The sequence below is a fragment of the Mus caroli genome, unplaced genomic scaffold (assembly GCF_978045245.1).
Source record: "Mus caroli unplaced genomic scaffold, Mus_caroli_1 scaffold_4, whole genome shotgun sequence".
NCBI classification, from domain to species: domain Eukaryota; kingdom Metazoa; phylum Chordata; class Mammalia; order Rodentia; family Muridae; genus Mus; species Mus caroli.
Window position 1 is genome coordinate 19,165,278 of NW_028227259.1, and position 26,057 is coordinate 19,191,334.

At 40.2% G+C, this 26,057-nt stretch overlaps 1 protein-coding gene across 2 annotated transcripts in view; it reads left to right on the forward strand.

The window, feature by feature from the left end:
- Nucleotides 1-26,057, forward strand: part of Grm3 (glutamate metabotropic receptor 3) — a 235,101-nt gene that overhangs the window by 193,439 nt on the left and 15,605 nt on the right. For both annotated transcript variants that reach the window (XM_021162993.3, XM_029477445.2), the window contains exons 4-5: nt 9,261-10,327; nt 17,021-17,195. In XM_021162993.3, coding sequence (XP_021018652.1) covers nt 9,261-10,327; nt 17,021-17,195 — 1,242 coding nt within the window. The remainder of the gene's footprint in view (nt 1-9,260; nt 10,328-17,020; nt 17,196-26,057) is intronic.

Sequence of the window (26,057 nt, forward strand, 5' to 3'; positions counted from 1 at the left end):
GGACCCTAACCAGTGAGTAACCACTCTGATAGAGCTACAATGAGCAAAATCCTAGGCAGGTGATCTCTGAGACAGCCCTCAGACTGGGGATGTGGTCCCACCGTTTGGCACCTGTTGCTGCTTTCTCTCTATGCCTGTCTCTCCATTCTCATTCTTGGTCTAATGTTTGATTGCTCCCTCCTGAATTGAGCTCATACAACACCATGAAGGCTAGAGAGAAAGCCTGCGAAACCCTTCCCGGAAGCCTCTCCAGGCTAACTCTTTAGAAGAACTGATGAGGGAATCCCATTCAAAACTTCCTGTCACTCAGTGTCTTTCTTCAGACGCTGAGTTTCACTGTGAAGGTTCTAGTTGAACATCCCCCACATGGGAAACTGAGTCCAGTGCAACGTGGCCCTGGACCCCAGATGGACCCTGAGAACTGCTTCAGCATTTCTGTTCCTCCTCAGAATTCCTGGCAGCCACAGTTTCAGTCGTTTCTAAACTTGCTTCGTAGAGTCTGTTTGCTCTAGCCAAAGGAGTTTGGCTTCTTCACCTCTGACCTCTACCATGATCTGTGGAGGGAGATGGCGTTTTCTCTTCTTAACCTTATCTTTGCTGCAATTCACTAGATAGGTCTACAGCCACTTACGTGAGGATCCAGTTGTAAATTTAGAGCCATGTTGCTGTCAGTAGTTTTTGCGATCTTAATAGTATTTACCAATGTGAGCCTGGGCAGTGCAAACAATGTTGTCTTTACTGAAGGCCTCATAAGAGCCATAATTACCTTACCTTAATTGGAGGAGTGTGTGTGTGTGTGTGTGTGTGTGTGAGAGAGAGAGAGAGAGAGAGACAGAGACAGAGACAGAGACAGAGACAGAGAGAGATATCAGGAATGAATAAGTTTAATTTTCTCTTACCATTTCCCTGTGATATTTCTAAGAATTAGACTTGACTCATCTCTACCAAATGAGTCCTAGGAGGGCTGGTTACCTTGATACTTAAACGTTCAAATAAATCCACGTGGAACTGGGGTCAGTACTAATTGGTTAGTGAGCTACTCCAAAAACCATTATCTTGACCTGAGGCCAGAGCAGTGTCTGAAATTGAAGAATTGACTTTGCAGCATTAGAGAAAGGCTGTGATGGCTTGAAAAGGAGTAGAGCCCATAGATTCATGTGTTTGAATTCTTGGCCATGAGGAGTGGCACTGTTAGGAGGTGTGGCCCTACTGAAGGAGGCATGGCCTTGTTAGAGGAAGTTTGCTGCTGTAGAGGTGGGACTATGAGCTCTTAAATGCTTATCCCATCTCCTTTTGGCTGCCTTCAGATCAAGAACTATCAGCTCTTCCAGCACTATGTCTGCCTGAATGCTGACATGCTTCCCACCATGATGATAATGGACTGAACCTCTGAGATTGTAAGCTCAGTCCCAACGAAATGTTTTTCTTTATAAGAGTTGCCATGACCGTGGTGTCTCTTCACAGCAAGGAAAACTCTAACGATGTCAGAGGAAGAAGCAGCTGGAGATTGGGTGTAGGAACAGGTAGTGTGTCTTAAAAGAACAAAAAGCAAAAAAAAAGGTATTCCATCTTCCTATGTGTTATTCTCTCCCTTCGTTTATTCTGGATTCTTTCATGCTGCTGCAATACCAAGGAAAGGTGACATGGTTTATTTTTCCATGTCGCATAGCACTTACTCCCCTGGTGAGAACCCACTTGAGAAATAGCAAACTGCCCAGTTTTCCCACACTAAAGAACTATGCAATTGATTGCCAGAGAATTGTGGCTCCAGTTCACCTCATCTTAACTATCTCCCCAATGAGTCATTTGACCTGGAGTCAACTCTAACTGTATCCGGAAGGTGACAGAAACAATACACAAGGGCTTCAGCTCTTCTGCTACTCAGTCACTTCAATTCTGCAGAGTTCATTTGCCTCACTCCCCAGGCCAATGTTGTATTTGAAATTATCGTGCTAGGAAAAGACTGACCCCACGTGAGGCATACTGGCCAGATGTGGTTCTCCTTTGTCTTCTAGGATCTCTTTTGCTCTTTATCAGGCTATGGAAGTAGCATTGTAGATTTCAAATTAAGGATCAGGGTGCTTCTGACAGTGGATTTTTTTGTTAGGATTTATAAAGTAGTCATTTGAAGGACCCTCTGGTGATTTCTATATTTAAAGAATTTAGACATTAAATCATATTTTGCCATATTTTATTGTTTAACAAATTTAGGAAATGTAAATTGTTATCGAGAAATCACTTCTACTAAGGACATGGATACATATACATACACATACAAATACACACACACACATATATATACATATACACAGAAAAGTCCACCAATTATCTTTGTTTAGGCATAACACCATTTTCAACAACTTTTTAAAATACTTGCAATATTTTCATAATTATTTACCTTACAAATGTTTTTGGCTGGTCTTCCTTAACTATCTCATTTAGTTGTATAACTTCTTATCAAAATTAAGTATGCACATATTGATGTGAATACAGCACACTTAACAATACCTTCTCTTCCCTCACTTTCCTCAGGCACAGTCCACCACCCACAGCTGTGTACTCCTCTATTCATCCTCTCTTCCTGGAAAACAAATTGATCTACTACTTAATTGTACTTCCTTCTTTCCTTCTAACACTTTGGCCAAAGTAGGAGAGTTTTCTCATATTCATCTTTCAATGCTTGCACTATTTGCTATGTCATTTTGCAAAGCTGATCCTGTGTGTGCCTGTAGGTTTGTATGTTTTCAGGTATGTGTGGGTGTGTGGGTGTGTGTGTGTGTATGGAGGGTGGATGCACACATGTGGAGTCCAGAGAATAACCTTAGGTGTCATTCCTCAGAAGCTGTCGACTGTGTGTTTTTGAGCAGGCTCTCTCACTAACAACATTACTTCTTGTTCTCTGCATTTTCTTTTAGAAGGCTTTCCTATTTGTTTCATGAGGTGATTGCCTAGAGCATATTTGAATATGTAATATACCCACAGAGTTCAAAATCTAACCTGTAAACTAAAAACATTCCTTTCACCTTTGACACTCATCTCCTAGCCAAAGTACCCACTGTTCTGAGTTATTCTTGAGTTCCTCTACACATAGAAAAGAAAAAGGAGCAGATCACTGTATGTTCCCCACCCCATAAAATATAGGTGATCCAACATTTTGTTTTTCACACAAAACAATGCAACTCATAGGGTTTTTCCTAATATGTACATACTGCATGTCCTCATACATGTCCTTATGCTCACATCTGTGTAACATTTTTATTATTATTCATGAACCTAACTGATGAATGACTGAGTCAGTTTCAAGTATTTCTGTTACAAATTAAATTAACCCTTCAGTAAACATATAGCCAAAATGATATGTAGAATGCATTCTACCAATGGAAATTGCAAAGCCAATTTGGATGCATCTATAAGTTAAAAAAAAAAAGAACCAATTGCTGTCCTTTTGAGATATACTAACTCATACACATAAAAGCAGAACAAGAGAGATTTTTGCCTGAGTATGGTCTTATTAGTAGAGCATATTAGAAATGAGAAATGGTTTTATTGTGCATATTGGTGTCCTATTACAACTGAAACAAATCACCAAAAACTGGTGATTTGTAGAGACTAGGAGTTAGACTGTCTGGTGTGCAGAAACATGGGAGAAGGCCACGGCTAGGTAATTAAGATTGTTGGTTTCTTCTACACCCTTCTGACTTCTATCAAAAGGCTGGCAGCTTAAAACAAAGGTCATTAGATACTTTTGTCCCTCCAGCAGTGTCACTCCTGATGAACTGGCTCAACAAGTTCAAGGCCAGATCAGGAAATGTCACACAACAGTTGCTGGCGAATCTATCTATCTTTCTTCATACTGACCAACCCTAAATTAGGGGAGGAAAATTCTTCAGAGGTTTTTAAAGACCTCAGGCCTAAAGAAAAATGGGATTTCTTTGCTTTGCAAGAGGGTCTTTTTCTCTGTGAGTCTGTAGCATGTGTGTTTCCTCATATATATGCCTTTCAACTACTGATGCTACCTGCTGGCTGCACTGTTAAGAGATTTCTCCTCTGCAGCTACCTGTTGAACTCAAGATATTTCTTCCTGCCTTTTAATTCTTTAAATAGTAGAGAAAAATTAACCTGATCAAGACACTTAGACTCTGTCAATGTAAAGAAACCTAATTTTATTTCTAACATTTCTAGAGGCTAGATGTCCAAATTGATTTCACTGGTATAAAAGCAATACATTCAGAGTTCACTTACCTCTTGGGGACACCCACAGAAGAATCCGTTTCTCTTCCTTCCAGTTGTTATAGCCCACCCATATTGGCATCTCTTTTAAAGCCAACAGTGGTGAGCTTCATCTTTTGTACTTGTCACCCAGAAACTGCCTCCGATGATCCTCCAACATTTCTGGTCTGTGTCAGTAACAGTGGGCTCACCCATATAAGGCAAAGTGTTCTTACGTCAGATAAAAGAAATCTTAATTCCATTTCCTCTCTGTTGTCTGGTATAACAGTGTAGCAGCGAGTTTAGCTACTCTACTTTGGCTCCCAGTGGGCTGTGCACTTCCAGCCACCTGCCCAAGAACATTTTGGATCCATGAATGAAACACACACACACACACACACACACATACACACACTACTTAATTTTAATATGCCATGACTAGCTCAAGGCTGGGAGTTCTAATCATCTACCTGGTTATCATAGATTTTTCCCTTGGATACTCCTGACTCAACACTCTGTAAATCTATGATTTATCTTTGCTGCCCTGTTCCTTCTGGTGGCTCCCCAGTGTTTGCTGCCCAAGACGCTTCGGAGGAGCCCTTTCAGGGGCCACATTTCTTCTCACCTACATTTCAGATGATTTTCATTTTGCAGCTGTAAATCTGATCAGTATTCCTCAGCATCGTGGTGATTCTCTGTCTGTTCCTCTCTCCCTCACCCTAGCTGCAAAAAGCTAAGGTTCCTACCCCATCTCCCTTTGCCCAAGCATTGGCTGCTGGCATCTTTATTGATCGACCAAAACCCAACTGGGGACAAGGACCTTTACAATTTGGATACCACACAGATCCCCAATTAAATCAATGCATTAGAACCAATGTCCAACATAACAGGGGCTTTGCACTTAGGTTGTGAACATCTTCGAAGGACTATTATTCTACTTTTGATCTTTGCATTTTTTTCAGTAATTTGACCAATGTTGAATATATTTTCATATGTTTCAGAAAATTAGATTTTCCTTGTGGTAAAATAACTGTTCATATTTTTGAATATTTTATGGACTATAATGATCCGTTTTACATTACAAATCAGTATATTATTTCTATCAAATTATATCTATTTGAATTTTGCAGTATCATTTCTCACTTATGCTCCAGTGTTATTCATATGTATTGGTTTTGGAACTTTGCATATGTGCACATATGTGGGGTGCATGTGTATGTATATGAGGAAACATGTGTATGTATGTGTATACGTGTGTATAGAGGTCAAAGACCAACCAAGGTTCATCAAGAACCATCCAACTTGTTATTTAAGACACAGATATTCTCACTGGGACCTGGGGCACACCCATTAAGCTAAGCTGGCTGACCAGTGCATCATTAATATCCTCCCACCTCCACCTCTCCAGAACTGAGATTACAAGCTCTACCAGGACGCCCAGATTTTTACACTGTGCTAAGTATTGAAATCGGGTCCTAATGCTTACAAAGCAAATATTATACCAACTGTGCTATCTCTCAGCCTTAATATTTGGAACTTAAAAATCTTGATAGACTTTGGCATAAGTCTTCTTGGTTTTTGGTTGTGTGTGTATATGTGTGTGTGTGTGTGTGTGTGTGTGTGTGTGTTTGTGTGTGTGTGTGTGTATGTATGTATGTTTTCAGTAACCTTTACAAAGGACTTTTTTCACTCTGATATTAATGTTATCTTTTTATTTCTGGAACTTCTATTCCTTTGGTTTTTACATGCAAGGTTTTGATCCTTTCAGAATTTATCTGGGCATAAGTAATGAGATACAGACTTAAATTCATTGTTTTTCAGTTAGTTAAACAGTTACCTAACAATGGGAAATAAAGGGAAATAAATTTCCTTATTTGAGATACCTCCTTTATGATTTATTATGCTGTAGTGGGTCTATTTATGAATATTTTATTCTACTCCCTTGGTTTCTTCATATACCCATAAGTATCATGAGAATAGCAAATCAACCATAATGATGTATGTCTATGAACCACACAGACAGTGATATTCTTCTCTTAAGGTAAAAGTAGACACAAACAGTGTGAAATGGTAAGTATATAGCATACTACCAAAAATGGTGTAAAAATAAAGATCACACTGTCCCTGACTGAGCCTCATGCCAAATGGAAAGTCAGTCTTCAGCTGCATCTTGAAGACAATTTCTTAGTAATTTTATTTGCAATTTATATGCAATATGGAAGTAAGCAGGCTAGATAAGAAGTTGTAAACTGAGTATAATTTCTCTCTTCAACACAACTCTTGCACATCTAAGGTTTAGGGAATATTACAAAATAGTGGACAGAAAGACTGTGAGATCCAGAAGACCAGGAAGTCTGCTATATGTGATTATGTCTCCTATATATGAGAGGGAAACTACACCCATGATACCAAATCAATATGGCTACCAAAACAAGACCCAAATAATAACAACACCAGTTAGACAAGCTAACACCAAAGGAGGAATTCTTAATAGGCTCACTTATAAATAACTATAAATGACAAATGACTCCTGAGAGAGGTAGAATTAGTCTTCTTAGAGATGAAGCCCCCCTCATTGGATATTCAATACCAAGTAGTTAGCCCTGAAATCATATACACACAAGCAATACTATATAGACTTAGCAGTTTGTGTTTATATATTTATAAATGTGTTTATGTATGTGTGTGTGATTGGGTGAATGAGTGTGTGAGTAAGAGAGAGATTATGTGTGTGTATGTGTGTGTGTGTGTGTGTGTGTGTGTGTGTGTGTGTGTGTGTGAAAGAGAGAGAGAGAGAGAGAGAGAGAGAGAATATATAATAATAATCAAAGAAAAGGGGACAGGATTTAAAAGAAAGTAGGGGAAGGGCATGCAAAGGCTAAAGAGAAAAGACAAGAAAGAGATTGGGGGGGAGGACAGGGAAAGAAGAAATAATGTAATTATATTTTAATTAAAATGAAAAACTATTAAGTAGAACAGCTTCCCCTCTTAGTTCAATGTAGCTCTATTACTTCAGTGTAATATTTCTGAGACATTTAATAAATGCAAACCATGATGTATTAAGAATAAATTTATTGAAACTCATTTTAGAAGTTATTCATGGTCACAGTGGTCACATGATCAACTACAGCTGGGAAAGAGGAAAAAGTTCAGATGGTCAGAGCAGCTGCTCTCTGGAATTTTCCAAAAACATAGAAAACAGACAGTGTCAAGATTTAGCCTCAGCTTGGAGAGGGGTTCTGAGGAGGGGTATGTTCAGGAGCAGAAGTCAAATAATAGGTACAAGCTGATAGCCTGTGTTCTGCTCAAAACTGCTCTCCAGATAGCTTTGTGAATGGCTCTTGGTTCTGTAGTTTGCTTAAGGTAGCTTTCTGTTTGAGAAGGCTCTCTGCTCAAGACAGCTCTCTCTCATGTTGGGAAAATTCTAAAAGAGCTCTCTAAGCAGTTCTCTCTGGGAAACCCTCTCTTGCAGACCAAAGCCCAGTCTTTTATTTACATACCAATTCAGTCATTTACTCCAGCTTCCCTTTTAATTATCCCATGAACCAGCATTCTATGACCTTTGTGCCTTGATTCTTAGAAATTATAACTAGTACATTTTTTAACATAGCAGTTGAATACAGAGATCTGCCTGCCCTTGTAAGCACTGGAAATAAGCTAGCTAGATGGAACCAATCTCTGAGGTCACTATTTCCACCACACTTGGACCTAAACTAATTCTCTTCCAGGTTGTCCTTGACATCAGAAATCTGCTTGTCTCTGTAAGCACAAACAATAAGTAGCTGGGTGGAATCTTGCCCAGCAATCACAACTCCCTAAATCCCTTTATCTCCTTCCTTAGTATTTTTCTGACAAGGTAGCTCATAGTGCAGCTGCCTCTGTTCGTTTGGGTTCATGAAGCCCCTTGTATAATTCATATTGCATCCTTATATTTAAATAGTTGAGAAATTATGATTTTGAACTCATTTGTTTTCAGAGTTCTTTCCCACAGCCTTAAGAGCTCTCCTGAAAGTCAGCATTTTCCATTTTGCTGAGGAACATACCCTCACCTCCAGGACTCACACTGATTCTAATTATCATGGAGTCATTAACCTTAACAGGAAGAGCATTCCCTGAAGGAAGACCATGAATGTATGTAGATTATTATACAAACAAGCCTTATGTCTAACAATTGTCAATACTCCTGGAGGCCCTTGCCCTGATGCTCTAAAAGTGAGAACTGTGTCACAATGTCCCTTCCACAGTGGCCATGCAAGACTTGGCAGGACAGGATCTAGAACATACCATTGTCTGAGAGCCCCGTTCTCTACACTTAAGGTAATGCCCAGTTGCAAATATTCTACCTACTATTATGCTTATAATATATCTAGCCAAGAACACCAGCACATGGATGCAACCATAGCATTCAAAATGCTGAGAGAAGTGCTGAGTTTGAAGCTAGCCTGAGCTACATAACAACACTATGTGCCAAAAGCTACAGAATTACTCTAAATAAATTTCAACTTTTTCTGTGACTCATCAGAAATATTTAAATGTATGTATTATACATTTATATTAAATCTATTTCAAGGAGAAAATTTCTTCCTATTAATTGTATATTGTCATGAAAATACTTAAGATGGTAAAATTTTTAGTGGTTATACATAAATTAGTATGAAATGAAACATGAAGTTCTGCCTAATATCTGTTATAAAGCTTTAAAGAAAACAACATTTCACATCACACAGAGAACAACTCTGTCTTTGACAATGCTTTTCTGTTGTGTAATACACCCTTTGAAGGCAGCACTGTATTGTGTTCATTATTATCACTGGCACTTGGCACCTGTTAGACACTCAACAATGTGAAGTGAGTAAATTTATGAATACATAAGCACTCTGGAAGCTTTTGATGTGTGGCTTTTGATGGTAAGTGGTAAATTATGTCAACCTTGCTATCTCTAGTTTCTGTTTCTTCAGTTCTGCTGAGCATACACCAAAAGTAATTGACTGATGACATATGAGACACCTAAACAAGTGTTCTTTTCTTTTCTTTCATTCTGTGTATCAAAGCTCCATTCAACCCAAATAAAGGAGCAGACAGCATTGTGAAGTTTGACACTTATGGAGACGGGATGGGAAGATACAACGTGTTCAACTTCCAGCATATAGGTGGAAAGTATTCCTACTTAAAGGTTGGCCACTGGGCAGAAACCTTATATCTAGATGTGGACTCTATCCATTGGTCCCGGAACTCAGTCCCCACTTCCCAGTGCAGTGATCCCTGTGCCCCCAATGAAATGAAAAACATGCAGCCAGGAGATGTTTGCTGCTGGATCTGCATCCCATGTGAGCCCTATGAATACCTGGTTGATGAGTTCACCTGCATGGATTGTGGCCCTGGCCAGTGGCCCACTGCAGACCTATCTGGATGCTACAACCTTCCAGAGGATTACATCAAGTGGGAAGATGCCTGGGCAATAGGCCCAGTCACTATTGCCTGCCTGGGTTTTATGTGTACATGCATAGTCATAACTGTTTTTATCAAGCACAACAACACACCCTTGGTCAAAGCATCAGGTCGAGAACTCTGCTACATCTTGTTATTTGGAGTTAGCCTGTCCTATTGCATGACATTCTTCTTCATTGCTAAGCCATCACCTGTCATCTGTGCATTGCGCCGACTTGGGCTTGGGACCTCCTTTGCCATCTGTTATTCAGCTCTACTGACCAAGACAAACTGCATCGCTCGCATCTTTGATGGGGTCAAGAATGGCGCTCAGAGGCCAAAATTCATCAGCCCCAGTTCTCAGGTTTTTATCTGCCTGGGTTTGATACTGGTGCAAATTGTGATGGTGTCTGTGTGGCTTATCTTGGAGACTCCAGGTACTAGAAGATACACCCTTCCAGAGAAGCGGGAAACAGTCATCCTAAAATGCAATGTCAAAGATTCCAGCATGTTGATCTCTCTGACCTATGACGTGGTTCTGGTGATTCTATGCACTGTGTATGCCTTCAAAACAAGGAAGTGTCCTGAAAACTTCAATGAAGCCAAGTTCATAGGCTTCACCATGTACACCACCTGCATCATCTGGTTGGCATTCCTCCCTATATTTTATGTGACATCAAGTGACTACAGAGTAAGTCTTTGGATGCTTTCTTCTTTTTCTTAGATTGACTTTCTACTTTCCTTTTTATTTATCAATGTTTTGTTGGGTGGAAGGTAGGATGGACTCCTTTTATTTCATTTCAAGGATGAATCAAATAATTACAAATGCCATAATTAACCTCAATGTGATGTGAGAAAATTAATTCACCCTGCTTTAGGACATTTAATTAGCACTTAATTTGTTCAGAGCCATGCAGCAGGCACAGAAGGGAAGATGGCTATAACTGATGGGCCATTCAAGTAGTTTATAATCTAGTGAGGAATAAAACATAATACATACACATAAAAACATCTTAATTAAATTTAAAAGGCAATAGGAAAGAGAATGAGACTTAATCACTAAAACCCCAGTGAGAATACTTAAAATTGAACACAAGAGGCTATCTACAAGAGATGGATCTATAAACTAAAGTACCATTGCAATATTAGGTCAAGATGAGTATAAATCTAAAAGTTTTATTCATGCCTCATTATTTCCCTACAATGGATTAAAATACAATCTATTATGTGTTTCCTAAGCCTTGTTACATATACAAATAAACTGTGCATAACTGTGTGTTGTTGAACAGCTAAAAACTTTATGTATATGTATGGGTAACTTAATTAAGTAATTGTTTATAGTCTTACATATAATTCAAATTTATGGACTTCCATATAATCACCATCTCTTATGGGGGAAATGTCATCATTCCATCATAATTTCCCAGGTTTTTGAGCCTTTCATAAGTTAATTTTACTTCAATAATTCTAATTGTTGTGTCTTCAGTGAGTAATAAGACTTTTTCCTTTTATCTGGCAATTAGTTTTTATTATCTCTATTTTTCAGTCTTCATAGATTTCCACAGGCCTGTTTCCTTGTTATAGCATGATTTCAGAAAATGAAGTAATCCATAGATAATACCTGTTCACAAATCTTCTGTTTACTAGTAATTACAACATTGCCCAAGATCTAGAAACCTGAGTCTCAAAAGGAAAGCACAGCAAATCCAGACCTTAGATAGGGAAAATACAAACAAACAAACAAATACCTTCAAAGGTGTCCATGGCACATCATAGTAAGGATTGTTAATAGCAATACATTGCATTATTGGGTATAAAAAGAGCTTTTTGCATAAATAAGGTAATTATATGAGGTAAAATGTACTTATGAATTTATCATTCTATACTGTTTTCATATTTCAATATGTTATATATGTATATGATTAACCTCAATATATAAGAAGTTTAATTTGTTATGTTTGAAAATATATATAATTATACATAATATGATACATAATATTATATATATTATTTTTGTATAATTATATATGTAGAGTGTGTGTGTGTGTGTATGTGTGTGTGTGTGTATGTATGTACGTGTGTGTAATTTCCACCAACTAAAATAATGTTTTAAAGGACAAAAACAACTAAAGCCTGGGATCCAGAGCCTTACAAAGGCTACTGTCTTTAATTCAAGTTACCACAACTACATGTTTGAAACCTGTGGACTGTATAATAATCAATACTAAGCAGGAATGTAAGTTCAATGTTAGAGTAATGGTCAGATTTTTTTAAATTTTTTTAAGAATGCAACAGTTTTATTAGGAGTGTAGGCATGTCAGGAATATCCAGTTCAGGGAGGCACAGGGCAGAATGGAACACTGGCTCAAGTCCCCCAGATTTTTTTTAATAATCAGATATTTTAAAACAACCTATAAGAAAATTTAAAAACTTTTAAAAAGATAGTATCATGATTCCATGAGCAAAATCAATGGCAAAATATGTAAACCATAAGAGTTTGAAATGTCAGAGTTTTAGAGTAAAATGGAGAAGTATTGTTAATATTGTTAATATTTTTAAAGGCCCTATCCTCAGCATTTGTCCTTATATGTATACCACCCCATGCATCAGCATGGACAACTGATTTTTTTTTAGTGTTGTTACTATATCATCCCTAGTAAACCTACTTTAAAGTATTAAGGATCAAAGCCAGTTGTGGTGATAATTCTGTTGCCCTGGACATCTGAGTTTCAACTTCTCATCTTCTTATCCACAGAAGTGCTGCTTGTTTTTTAAAGTAAAGCAAAAACAAAAACAAAAAGAAACAAAAAAACCAAAACCAAAACAAAACAAACAAAAAAAGTTACCAAAAATAAACTTAAAAAATTTATACAAAATTGATCTTATAGATGTTAGCACTTATCTCTTGTGCCTGAAAGCTTGACTATTCCCCTTGTATGATAGTAATACATTAGAGCATTAACTAGAAAGAACCAGCTGAAGACACAGACGTTCTCCTGCACTGTGGAAGCCAGAATAACTAGAACAATGTGAAAGGAGAAGGTGGAGACCTCAGATGTTATCCTAGAATTCTGATATGGTTCAAGCACAATATGATCCAAATTATCTCATGTTGATGATCTTGAAATTCAAACATGTATACAAAATCTTAAATTATTTTTAAAAATAATTGTCACCTTCATTTAGCTAGGGCCCATTACACAATGTCTTCTATAGAATGAGAAGCAGCCAAGCTTCTGAATTCTATAAGCCAGGCAGAAGAAACCACAAAAACCAATACTTTTATGCAGAAGTGTGTTAGTATAGAAAGATATGGACAACTACAGTTTAATACATAAACATAAGAGTTATTTGATGTAATAGGTTGACCGAGGAGCTAAATTATATAGGACATAGCAAAAAATTTAAATTTTATTTTCTATGGAAAAGGAAACCAGTGGCAGATTTTTAGGTGAATGAAATCATGGTACCATACTGTAAGAATGAAAGAGGCAAGAACAGGAAGACCGGTTCAGCTGCTTGGTTAGCCTGTGGCAGCTACAACTGAGTCTTAACATTTGAGAGCGTTAGGAAAGATAGAAACTGTCAAAAAGTGTGGAAGGCTTTCACACTACTTGCAGTCTACCAAAGTAACCTGCTACAGTGCCAGGGACAAGGCAGAATACATGTGACTACTGATTTAGACACAAAGGACTTTACCACTCACAACCCCAGCAGCAACTGTACTGTCAGCTTCTGCATAGGACCAGTCCCCAAGTCCCAGTTTCTAGAAATTCAAAGTAGACTCAGGGATATCTGAATATGCCCTGTTCAAGACAGGCCCAACTTTCCTGACTTGACTGAACATATAGGAGCATAACACTCATATTGATCTCACTCCTAGTTTAATTATTAATATTATTATATTAACACTATGCTTGCTCATCACTGGCTTCAATGTTATTTCTGATTTTTTTTTTAAAGATTTATTTATTATATGTAAGTACACTGTAGCTGCCTTCAGACACTCCAGAAGAGGGCGCCAGATCTCGTTGCGGATGGTTGTGAGCCACCATGTGGTTGCTGGGATTTGAACTCTGGACCTTCGGAAGAGCAGTCGGGTGCTCTTACCCACTGAGCCATCTCACCAGCCCCGTTATTTCTGATTTTTAAAACATGGCATTAAAATATAATTTCTCTTAATTCCTGAGTGTCAGGGTCCCCTTAAATTTGCATCTGAAACAAATGCCTTGCCTTTGGCCAACCCTCCTTCTCCAGTAAAAAAGCTAGGTAAGAGAATGATTTGGGTCCCAGCATGACATACAAATTAGAATTTCTCTACATGTCTTGAGTTCCTCAGCATACTGCATCTGGTGAATGTATATTTCTACCACTATCAAAGGGAGACAATCATGGGTCTCTGGAGTGAACTTATTACTATTATTTTGCTAAATGGGCATAGTATCAACCTACCTTCTGAACACTTATCTTTATTCCTACGTCTTAATGTAGCATTTAAACCGCAGCAGAGGCTGCTTTCTTCAGTGGGAGTTGGTTAAGACAGCCTCACACCTGGACAAAGCAGATAAATAAGTAACTGTAAACTGCTGGTTTCTAAATGGAAGTTCTCTATCATACATGCACACACACACACACTCACACAGCTCAAAAACTATTATGGAAGAGAGGGAGAAAATAAAAGCCAGAGTGTGAGGAACACTGCTGTGCAAAGCACTGTCTTTTGGACATGATACAAGCAGGACATCCATGAACTCACTGCAGCTGTGACCATCTGCACATGACCTGCACAAGACTGGGCCTGTTACCATTGCATCTCATGGGCAAGAGAGGTTCATAAGGTGCCCCCCAACAAGGGACTTTGACAGTTAATGGAAGCTAGGATAAGAAGGTTGCTCTCTTCAATGATGTAACCACTAGAAAGTTGTTCATATTCTAGCAAATAGTCTTCCACCCATGTCCAAGCAGAAAACTCAATCTAAACCAAGTGGGTCACACACAAAGACATGAAAGTAGGAAGGTGACTTGTTTAAAGTTTCAGTAGAAGAGGGAGGATAAATAAGATGAGGGGACATATGATTCGAAGAACAAACACTCATTCTCTACATGTATTAAATGGACAAAAAATAAAACATAATAAATAAAGGAGAGAAAAAGAGTAAGGCAAGTCAGGTGTGAGCACAAATGTTAACGGGTGTCTCACCCACCTGTGCATAGCTGAGGGCTTTTCTGTCTGGGGAATGTACTCAAGTAGACAAAAGCTCCTATTTGTACCCAGATTCCACTGAAAAAACTAAAATCTTTTCATCTTTAAAGTCACCTTTAAGGGATGAACCTTGCAAGAGCACACTGTAGCCTTCTTTCTGTTACAAGTACCAAGTGCCGTGCACTTACAATTACGAAGTGTCCTTCACCCACAACTACCAAGTGCCCTGTACCTACAAACTGCCAAGTGCACTGCCCTCACAACTACCAACTGCCCTGTACCCATAACTACCAAATGCCCTATACCCACAACTACCAAGTACTCTGCACCTACAACCACCAAGTACCCTGTACCTACAACTGTCAAGTATCCTGCATATGCTGCACCCACAAGTACCAAGTACAGTACCCACAAGTACCAAGTGTTCTATGCCCATAGCACCAAGTGCCCTGAACCCACAAATGCCACAAGTACCAAGGGCTCTGTTCCCTTTGCTTCTCAAGGAAATCAGCCAAAGTTTAGGTGACTTATCTGCTTTTTGAGGTTTCTGAAAGTCCCTCTTATGAAAATTGAGGCTCAAATATCATGACTCTATGCAAAAGGAAGCAAACCTTTCTACCCGATCAGAACAAATTTAATATGAAGTTGTTAGGATCAAATGGATTTGAATACTACTGTGGAGAAAACCACCCTACCCCATTCCAGAAAAAGTTTCAGAAATAATCAGTGCACTAGAATAGCTGCTCTTTCAACTGTTTTGCTATAATCCAGCATTCAGTTCCCTCTCCAGACCCCCCCCCACACACACACCCATTTAATAGGCAAAAAGTAGAGCACTGTTTGAGGACACCAGGTTGGCCATGTAGTTTTTCACACATGTTTGCTATTGATTTTTATGGAGTTTATTTGGCCCTTGAGACCCTTATACTTTCTTTTGTAAGAAGCCATATCTCAGTTAGAACTCCATCCTACTGCCAAAACTGCCAAAGACTGCAGTTTATGAGATTTTATTGTACTTATTAGATAACAAGTTATCCTACCAGTTTCATTGATGCTGACAAAGAAAAAAAAAACTAAAAAAGACTTTGTGAGTGACATCAATAGCAATAGCCAGACTGTGAGCATTCACAGCTGACTCTGAGCCTCACCTCTCACACAAAGGAATGTTGGCCTCTCCCACTGGGAGTAGACTCTATCTCTATCTTCTAAACTCTTTATATGAATATCCATGAAGAGCACATTCAGAACAAAGGTAAAGCGTTTGCTTAGGAGATATGTAGAAACATGAGCCCCACACAGAATTATCCCAACAGAATTTGTTGGATTGGATGAGTGAGTTCAAGGTACAAAAATCAAAGATGACTCCAAAGATTTTTAAACATCTGGTATTGCTCAGACAGGGACAATTAGGAAAGAAGATCAAGCCTGGGTTATATATACTTCCCTTATTCTTATTAAATACTAAACATAATGTGTGATAGTGACAGTTGAATATGTAAATTTGGAAGCATACAGATTATCTAAGTCATGAGAACTTAATGACAAAGGTAAGATATTAAACCCGAGGTCTAAGACACTCCAGAACTTGAAGCTCAGGTAGAAGGGATCAGGAACAATCACCCAGTCTAGCAAAGGATATGTCTAGAAAGCCAAAATAAGAAAATGTTTGCTGATGTCAAATGTTGCTATGAGTTTAAAGATGAAGTCAGAACCATAGGAACTACTGATACAAAACAGAACAGAGAGCTGTAGGTAAACACAGACTTTTTAATCATGTGACTTAAGGAACTGGACAGGTGACCTCTGAAGAAGCCAAGTTCATTGACAACAACCACCCAAAATCTAGTCCTCTCATCACTGAATATTTATGTTTTACTATTTCAGATACTGCATAAATATCATTATACAAATGTAAAGAAAACAAGAAAGGCTATGAAAAGTCTTGGCAAGCAGTCAGGAACATCCCACACAAATGATGCTTGCTTTGAAATCCTAAACAATGTTTTCATGAATATCCCAAACACAGATGATCCAACATAATTAGAACACAAACTTAGCTATGATAGAAACTGAGTAATGAATGATTCTGATTGTCTAACTTGGGCTTGTCTCAGTGTTCTCTTTAGTTGACTCTATGATGGAATTTATAACTGGACACTCATTAGCCAACCTCTCTTGTAGGTGCAGACGACAACAATGTGCATCTCCGTTAGCTTGAGTGGTTTCGTGGTCTTGGGCTGTTTGTTTGCCCCCAAGGTGCACATTGTCCTGTTCCAACCCCAGAAGAATGTGGTCACACACAGACTTCACCTCAACAGGTTCAGCGTCAGTGGAACTGCGACCACATATTCTCAGTGTAAGTATGGAACTATGAAGATTCATTCATAAATAGCACCACTAGGGTAGCCAGGACATCAAGGCCTAACAAAGCTTGCCTATCCCCAAAAGTATCCTAGATCAGCATTGATAAGTTCTATTTTGCATATTAAATTAGAATATATATCAGACTGAGCTACAGAGCAGAAGATTCACCATTTCTTTTGGTTCTGGGTAGAGTCTATAAAGGAAGAAAGACATTCAGCCCATTAATTCAGTTAAGCTTTTTGACCAAATAGTGTAGCCATACGACCAGCCTTCTAACTTTTTGCAATAGTCCCCTGAGATTCCTTAAGAGTGTCACTTGACTCAATAACTAGAGGGAGGTATTCTCTAAAGAATCCTCAGTGTCAAGCATGTGTTCATGAAAAGTGCAAGCAAGGAGATATTAGAGGAACCTAGCATAGATCTTCCTGATTCACTGACACAAGTAATACCTAGCTGAAAGCAGCTGAGAGACCTACATGAACAGGATTCCAGGATCTCTCCTCTGACCTCCATTCTCTCCCCTACTGACCAGTAACTGAAACACTGTTGTTCCAAAACACATGATTCCATGTTTTGAGTTTTCTAAAACACAACGGTATCTGAAGCAGACAGCTTTTTAAACTGTTTTCACTTAATTTGTGGTACAAAGTAGTAGAAATTCACTTACAGAGGGTGAGAGAGAAAGGGATGGAGCCATAGAGGAGGGAGACCTTGGAATTCCAGAGACAAATGACTGCTTCAAACTTTTGCCTCCAATCACAGAGAGAACTTGAAAATAGCTCAGCATCATGGGGCAACAAGGGCATTAATGGCCCCCCAGTTTCTCCAACAAAGTATTGAATATAACAATGTAATGGGCAACCTTTCCCCAGTATACAGAAGACTGACAGGGTGGGAGCCCATGGGTGTTCTAAGATGCAGGATTTACCCTTAGCTCCAACACCCCAGGCCACTGTGACTCAGGAATCCACATACTTTCTACTAAATCCTCTGGTTTCCCAGCAAGGAGGTAAAACCTGTAAAATGGAGGAACATACTTATTTCTCAACAACTAACAACTAAACAAAATTTCTGTAGCTAGCCAGTTCAGACAATAAAAAAACAAAAGCCTAGCAATAAAGATAATGTTATTCACAGACACACACTATCACTTACCCAGTATTTTTTTTTGTGATGGGCATTATGCTAAATACTGTGTGTGTGTGTGTGTGTGTGTGTGTGTGTGTGTGTGTGTGTGTGTGTGTATGAGAGAGAGAGAGAGAGAGAGAGAGAGAGAGAGAGAGAGAGAGAGAGACATTTTATTTAATGTTCACAACTTTTGAGATAAAGAACTATGAACAGGGTCATGTGTTTTTAAAATACCTGAATCAGAACTAAACAACAGTACTTCTGATGTCCACCCAGTATACCTAGCTGCAGTATTATGCTACCTCTCCCAGAAAGCATGCAGGATTACTCCTGATGCTAGGTCCTTAATGGCTCTCACCAAGAAGAAACAATGACACCCACACTAGTCTGAATAGAAGTTTCCCTTGGGTCTGTGGATAGCTCAAAGTTCTATTGGCTCTTAGAGATTGATCAGAACAACTTAACATAGTCTTTAAGTCATAAGGGACACATGTAAACCAGAACACAATAACCCAGACCTAGTAGCATGTTCTAATACCCATGATAGAAATTATTAAATTCCTGAAAAAATACTGCACTCTTTACCCAATCAAATATCACCTTAGAAATTGTAAAATATACACTTACACAAAAATAGTGAAAACTATAGCTATACCAGACCCACTGTTGCTCTGTAAGCTTATTGAGTAATGGTCAAATTAGTACTTTAAGGTAGGTGTCTACCTAATGTAGTGTTTATCACAGTTATCTACAGAGTATTTCCAGAGCCCATTGTTTCAATAGTATTGCCATAATTCATTTATCCCAACCAAGGAAGCAGTACTTCCTAGCAAAATGAAGAATTTATACAATATTCATCTCAAATTGCAGAAATAACAAATACATTCATCTGTAATTCTGTGTTTAATGTAGCTTAATTTTTGCAACTTTATTTTATCCTTATGATATCAGATATTACAAGTTCTAGTTTGTAGCTAAGAAAATTGAGAATTGCTTGGGTGTGTAGATAGCTCAAAGCTCTTGTTTATTATTGGAACAACATAGTTTTTAAGTCTTTTTTTATTATTATCAAGACAGGGTTTCTCTGTGTATCATTATAGAAATCTATAGTTTATAAAAAAAATACAAGATTACATCGTAACTTAATGACAGTAGCAAAAACATTTCTTTAAGGCAGTAATCTTCAACTTTTTAGTGCTGTAAACTTTTAAAGTAATAATAAAATTACTATTTACCAAGGCAGGACAGAAACCATATGAAAACCTTACCTCAACTGAAAAGTGTCTTTGAAGACCTTTTTCCTCAGGCTGGGTTGCTGCCCTCAATCAAGAAGGCAGTGAAGCTGGGACTTCCCACAGCAAAGAGAGCTGGCAGTCACATGACTGCTCTCAACCTAGATTGCACTGACACTGTAACCAGTCATGTGGCTGCCCTTGAGCAAGATGGCACTGAAATTATAGCTCAGCCCCCACCCCTTATCAAAGATGATGGCAAGGCACATGTTTCTTTCTTTCTTTCTTTCTTTCTTTCTTTCTTTCTTTCTTTCTTTCTTTCTTTCTTTTTTTTTTTTTTTTGGTTTTTTGAGACAAGGTTTCTCTGTCTAGCCCTGGCTGTCCTGGAACTCACTTTATAGACCAGGCTGTCCTCAAACTCAGAAATCCACCTGTCTCTGCCTTCCAAGTGCTGGGATTAAAGGCATGTACCACCACCACCGCCCAGCAAGGCACATGTTTCTTAAAACCAAGAATGGAACAACATTTATTTAGAGAAGCATGTAGTAGCTATGTATTAGCAAAGAGATAAATAGTTAGATGTGAATGTGAGGAGATCTCCTCACTCCAACTCCCAACACCACAGCAACCTCTGCCATAGCTCCCCTGCTCAGGTCTGAGTGTACAATCCAGTCACTGCCCAACATTTCTCCTGCCACATCTGGCTTAGAGCTGGTGCAGACCAGAATGGAAAGAAAGCAGAGATAAATAAAATTTAGGAAGTAGAAGTTTAAGTGTAGGCAGAGTGAGCTAAGTCCGAAGTAAAATCTGGAATGTGTTTTTAGAGCGGCAGGAGCAGGGACCAGGAAGGAGTAGTTGGAGGGCTGAAAGTAGGTGCTAGCATGGGTTGGCTAGAGTGGCCTGAAGCTGGCAAGGATGACGTGTTTATAAAAAGATAAAGAGGTATAAGATATGATCTATGGGGGTGTGGGGGAAGGGGATATAGAGTAGAGTTTATTCAGGGGGAGCAAGAGGAAGGTCATCATTATATCTGGCTGCTTCATGCTGGCATTGGGGGTGATGTGTCTCCAGGGAACCTAGAAGAATGGCTATGGGGGACGTTCATGCAGTCTTAGGAGAGTTGGCTGTTTCCTTGCTGTGTAGGGCCTGTGGAGCCATCTGAAAATAGGTCAGAAGGAACAGGTCCAGTAGAAGCATCAGTGTCTGAGAGGAGATTGGAGCATCTGAAGGTTTCTTCTCTGGAGCTGTCCTGAATGTATTAAGTGCCTGGACTTGACAGGATTGTTATAGGTAGAGACACATTATTATAGGTAGAGAATAAGATCAAGTATGTTTGGGAAAAAGAAAATTTTTCTTAAGATGTACATTTGAAACCCAGAGGAATCCCACCCTCTGGAATAGGTAGTAAGTGGGAGCTTTTGGCAGATGTACTTCTCTGGATGGAGACTATTGGGTCCATGAGAGGTAGGTCTGAGTGGATTTTCTGAAGCTTATAAGTTTATAAAAGAGATAACAACATGATTTAACCACATAAACGGTCTTTAAGATGAGCATTTGTTGACCCTCAACAGAGGAATGGATACAGAAAATGTGGTACATTTACACAATGGAGTACTACTCAGCTATTAAAAACAATGAATTTATGAAATTCTTGGGCAAATGGATGTGTCTGGAGAATATCATCCTGAGTGAGGTAACCCAATCACAAAAGAAGTCACTTGATATGCACTCTCTGATAAGTGGATATTGGCCCAGAAACCTAGAATACCCAAGATACAATTTCCAAAACACAAGAAAATCAAAAAGGAAGACCAACGCATGGATACTTCATTCCTCCCTAGAATAGGAATAAAATATCCATGGAAGGAGTTGCAGAGACAAAGTTTTGAGCTAAGACGAAAGGATGGACCATCCGGAGACTGCCCCACCCTGGGGTCCATCCCATAATCAGCCACCAAACGCAGACACTATTGCATACGCCAGCAAGATTTTGCTGAAAGGACCCTCATATAACTGTCTCCTGTGAGGCTTTGCCAGTGCCTGGCAAATACAGAAGTGGATGTTCACAGTCAACTATAGAATGGAACATGGGGCCCCCAATGGAGGAACTAGATTTCTCCATTACCCAAGGAGCTGAAGGGGTCTGCAACCCTATAGGTGGAACAACAATATGAACTAACCAGTACCCGCCGGAGCTCGTGTCTCTAGCTGCATATGTATCAGAAGATGGCCTACTCAGCCATCACTGGAAAGAGAGGCCCCTTAGTCTTGCAAACTTTATATACCCCAGTACAGGGGAACACCAAAGCCAAGAAGTGGGAGTGAGTGGGTAGGGGAGCAAGGCTGGGGGAGGGTATAGGGGACTGTTGGGATAACATTTGAAATGTAAATGAAGAAAATATCTAATAAAAAAAAGATGAGCCTTTTGTGAGCAGAAGGAAGAAGAATTTCTAATTAAAAAGTTGGATCGTATAGTGGAATGCTTTATTAGGGTTAGACAAATTCATAGGAACTTAAATAATATTAGGACAGTGGCATAGCAAGGAGAGGAAGGTAAGGAAGTAACAGATTATATCTGTGAAAGTTTTTCTAGCTGTTGCCTTACCTGTCAATGTAGTCAGAAGTCTGAGAAATAAACAAAACTCTAGTAGTTATTTAAAAACTGACAGAGTCCTCTAGCCAACAGTTCCCTGTGGTCTCCGTGGTCTCTATGGCAACTTGGGCAGTCAGTCTGGCTTTCAAGTGCAGAAGACACAGGGTTTCTCTCTGTGGAATGGATATACATGACATGAGAAATGACTTACCTTTATTTAGCCAAGTCATTTGACTCAGGGTATCTGGTTTTGTCCACTGAGTTTTTCAGTGACTATTATATCACAATCCAGGCAGTATCCTGTAGCTGTGTCCAGATCTTCTGAGACCTCATGGGGTTTTAAACTGTTAAAGGCTTTAGGAATTCTGTCTGTCATAAACTTGATAATTAGCAAACTTCTAATAGGATTGAGGGCTATGGTTATAACTGAATAGAACTTAATGGAAACAGCATCTGTAAATAACTTTGACAGATTGTGTAGGTAGAGAAAAGTACATTGTTGTATTAGCAGAGAGACATATGGCTAGGACCAGAATATGAAAGATGGCAGCAGTGGCATGAGATCATGGTGACAGAAAATGAGTTTGTCCAGGCAGCTTCAGGCCTATGTCACAAACTGAGCATACAGGCTGTGAGAACAGGCTAGGAGTATGGGAGCATGGTTAGATAAGTGCTTGGGCCTTTTTCCATTTACCAGACTGCTCGCAGTATGTATGAAGATCCCTTATAATATACGTTCAAAGACACTGTAGCACCCATTGGGGAGTTATTGGATTATTTGTATCAATATCCCAAGAATAATTCAATAACCAAAAATTCCAGCCAGGCTAGAGGCGCTAAGTCTTCACTAAGGCCCCCTAGAGGCTATATGCAGTAAGCTCCTGGCTTACTAGAAAGCATTTCTACCCTAGGCCTAGAGATTTCTTAAACAGCTGCAAGAACCTGGAGGGAGAGGGGTACGAGAGCCACTTTTGAGGGGTATGGTCACCCAAGGGTGGATGTCCTAACTTGTAGGTCAGCCAGAAGGCCAGTCATAAGGAACAGGTCATTGAAATGCGTGTGTACGGGGGCTTGTTTCGGGGGGCGGGGGGGTGGGGTGGGGGGGTGGGGTAGGTCTGGTATCAGGAAATGTGTTTGTTTGGGCCTGTCCGACTGTGTAATCCACATGGCAAAGGCTGGGTGGCAGCAGTTCCTGTTGAAGAGGTCTATGAATCTCACAGCAGCCAGTAGGTGGCAATGGTTCTACTTGGCAGGGCCTTGGCATGGTTCTGGGCAACGCCATGTAGGCCCTGCAGCACCTGAGGTGGTGGTACAGCATTGTGGGGCTTGGTGGCTGTAGCTGTGAGCCGCAGTCGCTGGCCCACAGGTAGCAGCCTCCGGGCCAGTGGGTCAAGGCAGAACCATGTTATGGTCCAGTGACAGCTGAGGCAGAGGCATCACAGGTTGGGTCTATGCCTCTGTAGGGCAGGACTTTCTACTAGCAGCCAGAAGTCTCTGCCCAATGTTTCCAGCTGTTGGAGTGGTGGAGGACAGAAGAGAGGAGAAGGAAGCGCTGGAAGTAGAATGTCCCATATCCTAGGAATATGTTTGCAGCACACAGCACTGCTAGCCTTTACTTTGTAAGTCCCCAACAGAGAGGGACCAAGAAAGAGAGGGAGAGAGGGAGAGAGGGAGAAAGGGAGAAAGGGAGAAAGGGAGGGGGTCCCTCGGGTGTGCAAGAAGGTGAGGAGGTGGAAACATTAGCGGGCTGAGGGAGCCACGTGCAACTGCCAGGCTGTGCAAGAGGGATGCAGAGCTGAGAGTAAAAGGAGGAAGGCAGCAAGTAGGGTCCCTGGCAGGGGGCAGAGCCAGACCTGCTTCTCAGGCAAACCAGCTGAAGCAGTAGCTGCAGCAGGTCGCAATTGAGGGAGGGAGAGGGGAAAGTCTACAGTTCATTAGTGCGAAAGTGCCAGTTTAGCGGCAATGTAGAGATATTGGTTTAGACCAAGACATCCCATTCAATAGGGACAAAGGAGGTGAACACTGGACTACAGTTGAGGCACATGGGGACTGGGGACTAGCGCTCAGAGCCGGTGCTGCTGAGCCAGAGAGCAGTTGTCCAGGCCTAGCCTGGAATTCTCAGCCGTGAGAAAGAAACTGTCACAAAGGGAGGGAAATCTCACCCAAGGAAAGAGTCCTAAAACAAGGGCCAGGATAGCACGGGAATAGCTCCGAGCTCAAGAAATCTTCCCTTGGACCATGCAGATGGTCAGTCTGACCAGTTGGGGATGGAAGGCTTACCAGTTCTGGGCTAGAGAGCGTGGCTCTCCTGTGGTAGCTGAGGTGGGATGCAGAGTTTCTAGGTCTGAGTCACAGCACCAAATGATGTGTTTATAAAAAGATAAAGAAATATAAGGTGTGTTTTGTGGAGGGGTGTAGAGGTGTGGGGGAAGGGGATGTCTCAGATGACCCATGAGGGACCAGCTACACGATGGTACAGTATGAATAGAGTTTATTCAGTCATGTGGAGGGGAGTTAAGAGGGTAGTAGAGGCAGAGAAAGGCAGAAAGAAGTAGAGGCCAGCCATGACCTCGTGGAGAGAGAGAGAAGGGAATAGGGAGAGAGGGGGGAGCAAGAGGCAAGAGAGAGAGGAGGGGGCAAGCAGCCCCTTTTATAGTGGGCCAGGCCTACCTGGCTGTTGTCATGCAACTGTACAATGCAGTATACAAGCTATGTGTGGTACACAAAGTAGAAGCAATCAAGAGATGATATAAAATGTATGGGAGATGGATGTAGTTACAGAATAACACCATTTTACAAAAGGGACCTGCTCATATATTCATGTCTGTGGTAGGGAAGGGCACAGGGAGGATCCTGTAACCAATATTTTACAGACGTCCAAAGACAAATGTAACGTTTGTTTTCCAATAAGTGCTGTATTGATGATTTATTCCATTGGGTGAGTGTTAGTGATGCTATTGCTGACTTTGGATTTTCTCCATCAGTAAAAGAAATACACCTCATTAACCCAGTCACAAAAGAAGTCACTTGATACGCACTCACTGATAAGTGGATATTAGCCCAGAAATCTAGAATACCCAAAATACAACTTCCAAAACAACAAAATCAAGAAGGAAGACCAATTGTGGATACTTCATTCCTCCCTAGAATAGGGAATAAAATATCCATGGAAGGAGTTGCAAAGTTTAGAGCTAAGATGAAAGGATGGACCATCCAGAGAATACCCCACCCCGGGATCCATCCCATAATCAGCCACCAAACGCAGACACTATTGCATACACCAGAAAGATTTTACTGAAAGGACCCTGTATTGCCTCATAGTCTCATATGAGACTATGCCAGTACCTGGCAAATACAGAAGTGGATGCTCACAGTCAGCTATTGGATGGATCACAGGGCCCCCAATGGAGGAGCTAGAGAAAGTACCCAAGGAGCTGAAGGGGTCTGTAACCCTATAGGTGGAACAACAATATGAACTAACCAGTACCACCAGAGCTTGTGTTTCTAGCTGCATATGTATATGTAGCAGAAGATGGCCTAATTGGCCATCACTGGAAAGAGAGGCCCCTTGGTCTAGCAAACTTTATATGCCCCAGTACAGGGGAAAGCCAGGGCCAAGAAGTAGTAGTGAGTGGGTAGGGGAGCAGGGCGGGGGGGGGGGGGCGAGTATAGGGGACTTTTGGGATAGCATTTGAAATGTAAATTAAGAAAATATCTAATAAAAAATACACCTCACATAGCTGAGAGCAAATAGAGAAGAAGCAGAGCTGTCTACCTCTCTCTTCAATGTTTAGTTATTTCTACACAAGTTTCATAGCCCAAAGGGTTTTAAACAACAATTTGTCACCTCCTTTGGCTTTGTGATTCGGGAATTCAGCCAGGCCTTGGGTGGGCAGTTCAT